At 48.5% G+C, this 5,370-nt stretch overlaps 1 protein-coding gene across 1 annotated transcript; it reads right to left on the bottom strand.

The window, feature by feature from the left end:
• Positions 1-279: 279 nt before the first annotated feature.
• On the bottom strand, positions 280-4,370 carry TAF12 (TATA-box binding protein associated factor 12; the record flags this gene model as incomplete). Its single annotated transcript, XM_010166580.2, has 4 exons — positions 4,285-4,370; positions 2,222-2,473; positions 701-778; positions 280-398 (listed from the first exon to the last, which is right to left on the bottom strand). Coding segments are annotated over exons 1-4 (518 nt in total), but the record flags the coding sequence as incomplete, so codon positions are not given.
• Between the last annotated feature and the right edge of the window lie 1,000 nt (positions 4,371-5,370).

Below are 5,370 nucleotides of genomic sequence, written 5' to 3'. Positions count from 1 at the left end.
ATGATCCACATACCAGCTAGAAAAGCTTCCCAAGAGCAGAGCAGCAGAGGGCTGCGCAGCATTAAACACGATTATGATGCAGTCTCTGTGCTGGGGACGCTCCAGCCCCAGCTGATTGAGAGCTACAAAGTGCACAACTGCAAAATCTGGAGAGGGGATGGTTCGGGGCACACACCCCACTCATCCCCTCATTTTTATGGCAATAAATCTGCAGCTGCTCCCAGGTTTCCACTCCAACACCGTGCAGCTCTCAACTGAGAGAGAAAATAAAAACCTCACTTACCAAGATGTAACTGAACGTCTTTCACTTCCAGGGTGTTTGACTTGCGATGCCGCGCGAGCTGGCAGGCAGCCGTCACCACGCTCTCTATGAAATCATCAGCGATCTGCAACAGCATCTGTGGCAGAACAAGGACAAGAACCGGTCTTATCAGCACAGAGCAGCTGAAATTATGCACAAAGTATGAAAATGAACCCGCAGAAGCCGGTATTTCCAAGGTGTTTGCTACAATTACTGGTTTAAAACCCTTCTTGACGCTGGGACGCAGAAACAGACACGGATGGCTGAAAGCTGCAGCGAACATGAGAACATAGGAGGGTGAGATGAACCAACCCTCTCTGCCTGGGACAAAGGGCAACTGCTCTGTGAAAATTCCCAGATTAACTCTTTGTGCAGCCCCTGCCATGGGTTGGTACCTACTTCCTCCACATCTTCATCCAGCTGCTCGTTCGGATCCACCTCACGCACCAGGTCCTGCAATTTCTTCTTGGTTAAAACCTGAGCACGTGGAAGAAGAGGAATGATTTACTGCTCTATTTTAGCAAAGCAACTGCCCACGCAAGAACTGCCCAAGCACAGCCACACAAGATCTCCTCCCTCTTTACTCCTGAGGCTGAAGTCACACGTATTGACACAGCGGATCAGTGCAGGAGTGGGAGAGGTAAGTAATATCAGGTGTTGAGGAGTCATTTTCAACCACCAGTGGTTGCTGTGAGCTGAAAGTGGAACGCAGCAGGTCAGGAGAAATAAGGCTCATGCACTAAACTGGCACTAAAATGCCACTGGCTGAAGCAAATCTGCCAGCAAGAGGGGACAAAGGTAGAACTAGAAGTTTTAAGAGGCAGACAGCAAGTGCAAGACCCGCATCAGCGACTGGATTTGTGCTCAGGGCACACAGGAAGTATTTCAATGGCTCTAGCGCTTATCAGCTTCGGGGTTTCAAATGGAAAACAGAGATAAACCCAAGTGCTGGGTTATTCTAGGGCAGAAGGCAGCGTCCTCTCAGCCCAAACAGGGCAGGGAGCAGAAATTTTACTGCTGCTGAACACCAGCAGGACATTTAATCTCCTAGGATATGGATGAACATTATCACCACCGACCCCTCAGCCCGGTCAGATGAACCAGACACACGTGGGAAATTCCTGCCCTTCCCGGTTCCCTCAGACCAACGGCGGAGCTGCCGCGCGTGTGTCTGTGTCAGGGGACCAGGACACTTCCCAGAGAGGTCCTGGGGCCAGTGAAGCCCACAGAGAGGTCAGGGTGTGCTCCTGGAGCACTCGGCTGGGCAGCAGCGTCTGAGACTCCAGATCACAACAAGCAAACACACAGTGAGCAGCTCCGGGCAGCGATGCCGCCTCTCATACTGCCCCAGTGAGATGCAGGTTTCAAGCTTGCACTTTTATTTCTCTTATTTAAACCACATTTTAAAATAATTTCCCAATCACACACCCAGTACATTTTCCTGAGCCTGAAACAACCTCTACACCTACAGTGTCCGTACTCCATCCAGCCTGAAAGTACCTGGGAGGGAAGAAATGGCTCTAAATTGAAAGAGGAGAGATGGAGATGAGATCAGAGGAAGAAATTCTTTGGTGTGAGGGTGGTGAGACGCTGGCCCAGGTTGCCCAGAGAAGCTGTGGCTGCTCCTCCCTGGAAGTGTTGAAGGCCAGGTTGGATGAGGCTTTGAGCAACTTGGTCTAGTGGAAGGTGTCCCTGCTGATGGCAGGGGGGTTGGGACTGGATGAGCTTTAAGGTCCCTTCCAACACAAACCAGTCTGGGATTCTGTGATTCTATGAAATACATGAGATGTTTGCTCACACAGTAACTGATACTTTAATAGATAATTAAGTTTTTGACAGTAATTTAAGGAAGGAGAGGAATTAAGCCACAAGCAGGTTTGGACATCTTCCCTACTGTCCTAAAGATAGGGATGAAATTACCTGGTTGCTTTCAGGACTGAGCCGTCCTCCTCCGCTGGGCGTCCCAGGCATCTTTGCCACGGTGGTGCTGTTGGCCATGGAGCTCTGCGGGGGAGTGCTGGCTGGTTCTGGCTTTATGGAGGAGAAGTTGGAGAGGTTGATCAAGGTAGAAGGACCAAATTGGTTCATAATCTGTTGGGCTTTAGCTTTTAGATCATAAAGCTTATCTAAGTCTTGCTTCTTCTTGGGGTTGTGGGGACCCAAACCGATCAACTGGAAAAGGAAACAGAAGTCACAGTTAGTAAAGAGAGAAGGAATTCAAGGGGATGGTCTTTGTCCAGCGTCCTGATGGGGCCCAGAGGTTTATAGAAGATCAGGACTCTTTGGATGCAGCAAGAAGAGAGGAACAAGGTTTAGAAGAAGAGAAAACATTCCCTGGGATATGGAATATGAAATTTGCCATGAGAAGCAGAGCGGCTGCACAGCACACGCTGGCAAGAGGTGGCAGCTCTGCAGTGGGACCCGTCTGCTCGCTCCTTGGGCCGAATCCCACACGTGTGTCCAGCCCTCACCCTCCAGCCAGGGCCTTTCCGAACACATTTCACTCAGAGCACAAACAGCTTCGAGGAAGAGACCATGCAAAGAAGATTTAACTATGGAACATGGTTTGCTCCCATGGTGGCAACGCAGGGGAACAGCGGGGGAGCGTTCGAGTCATCATCTCCACACTCCACATGCCTGAGAAGAAGAGGAGAACGTTCAGGCTCCATTGGGTGTCTCCTGGCAAGCTGGGGGGGGGTCTCATTTTTAGAAACACACTTCCCTCGATGAGAACTTGACCACGTAGGGTTCGTTTTACAGTTCTGAGAGTGCAATTCTGGGCACTCAGAGGTAACACCAGTGTCCAAACCTTCGATTTGTTCCTCCCACACCTTTGATTTGTTCCTCCCACACCAGGCAACCAACAGCCACAGCAAATGAAGTCAGATTGAGCTGTTAACAGTGAACCAGAAATGGGTTGTGGCAGCTTAACTGGTTCCTCAGATCTTCCAGGTTCACCCTTCAGTGCCCTGAAGTTATTGAAGTTACTGGCCACTGAACTAACACACAGACTGACTGGGAACTCCTATATTCATGGCTGGGAGGCTCTAAAATCCAAGATCAACAAAGCTTTGTTCTGTCCTCGCTGCTCCATGAAAAGAAACTCATCCAAACTCTGGGTCTTCATCACCACGAGCAGATCTGTCACGTTAAACGAGGATTTAACGCACAGTTTGATGTAAAACCCCTTCGTGTTGGGCACAGAGATGGGTGAAAAGCAGCTGCTGAGAGTAGATGGATTTTTGGAAAAATCCAAGTGTTTTGGGGTGAGCTTCATTATGAAAGAAGAAGAGAGTTGGTTTAAACAGCTTTACACCATGACAAAGGGATGAACGGGGATGAACGGAGCGTCTGCCACCCGAGCTATAAACCAGACATTTTCCCCTCGTCAGGGCAAGTTTTGTTAGTTTGGATTAATTCAAAACGCAACCCAGAAATCACACCAGGGTATTCAGAAGCAGCTGCTTTAGTGTTTCAATCCAAGGCACGCTCATGCACCGCCACACAGCCCTCTGAGGAGAATTTAAATCCAACACACATTTCTGTAGCAACCTACAGCAAATTCTTATTTAAATTAAAATTCAATTTTAACTAATTAACAATGGAAAACCGTTACGTCCACACCCTAAAACTCCTCAGATTCAGGCATTTCTGAATGAGGAGCTGAGCACAAGAGCAGGAGGGATTGCAGAGTACTAGTCTTGGTTTTAGCTGAGGCTGATCTCAGGCTGCTCACTCCCAAACCTCAGTTTAAAAATCCACAAAGCAGGAATTCTTACCCACCATGCAGGGGAGCAAGCTCCAAAATCCTGGGGCAGCACTTAATTAACAGAAAAGTCGTTTTGTTCGTTTCTTTGCAGATCTTAGCTCACCCTTTACGTGCCGTTAAGATCACCAAACACAAAACCAGGGGGATGTGCAGATTCCCAGGATAAACCACACATGCCAGCTCCACGGCAAACCCCCCCCAGTGCTTTACTTACAGCTATCTGAGTGTCTAGATCTTTAATGACATCCGCAACCACTGTGGGGCCAGCGAACAGAGAGGCCATTTCCCCAAGGCCTTCCCAGGAGGTCAGCAGTCAGCGTTACCTACTCTGGCTTCCTCCTCTTCCATATTAACTCTCCTTCCTACAGGAACACCAGATATTTGTTTTTGGTATCACCCATTCTAAGATCAGACAAGAGAGGACACTGTGTCCTCGCTACGGCGCAAGAGGGTTGATCTTCTTCACTGTGAGGGTGGTCAGACACTGGAACAGGTTGCCCAAGGAAGTTGTAGATGCCCCCTCCCTGGAAGTGTTCTCGGTCAGGCTGGATGAGGCTTTGAGCAACCTGGTCTAGTGGAAGGTGTCCCTGCTGCTGGCAGGGGGGTTGGAACTGGATGATCTTTAAAGTCCCTTCCAACCCAAACCATTCTATGATCTATGAGAAGACAGGAGATAATAGTGAGCAGAACGTTGTTGTGGAAGAGGAGGCATCTCCCAAGATCCTGAAACTGGAGTAGAAATTGGGTCAAATCTTATTTTTCTGTCAGAAGACAGAATATCTCGGTATCTGCTGCCAACAGCGACGCGCAGGTGAGGCCGGATCTCTGCAGCAGCAGCTTCTCTCCACAGCAAGAACAGGTCTGGTGGCCTCAATTAGCACCACCGAGCTGCTTGTAATTTGTTAGCATTGACAGGGTTCCAGCTGTAATTAAAATCTATGTTAAAGGCAAACAAAGCTTCAGTGAATTCCTTGGGGTGCTCGGGGGGCTCCCACTTCCATTAAGACATAATGATTTCCAGTAAATATTTCAATAAGTTGTCAAAGGACTGTAGGGTCCAGGTGTCTCTTTATTGTTAATAGAAAAGAAAAAAAAAAGGGAAAATTATTGTTTTTTTGCTTTAGTTATTAGAAATGTGAGAAAATCCTCCCTGAGGCCATCATCAGAGGAAGCATCTGTGACAGGGACTGACCCGTCAGGTGCACGAGCTAAAAGGGAAGGAATAAAGAAGTCCTTTTTTTTTCCCCCCTCGGATGTGTTTGTTGGATGCTGAAGAGCAACTCAAACCTCCCTCCTCCTC

The sequence above is a fragment of the Antrostomus carolinensis genome, unplaced genomic scaffold, assembly GCF_000700745.2.
Source record: "Antrostomus carolinensis isolate BGI_N321 unplaced genomic scaffold, ASM70074v2 scaffold44104, whole genome shotgun sequence".
Taxonomy (NCBI): domain Eukaryota; kingdom Metazoa; phylum Chordata; class Aves; order Caprimulgiformes; family Caprimulgidae; genus Antrostomus; species Antrostomus carolinensis.
Note: the sequence above shows the minus strand (reverse complement) of the source record. Positions and strands in the feature narration are given on the sequence as shown.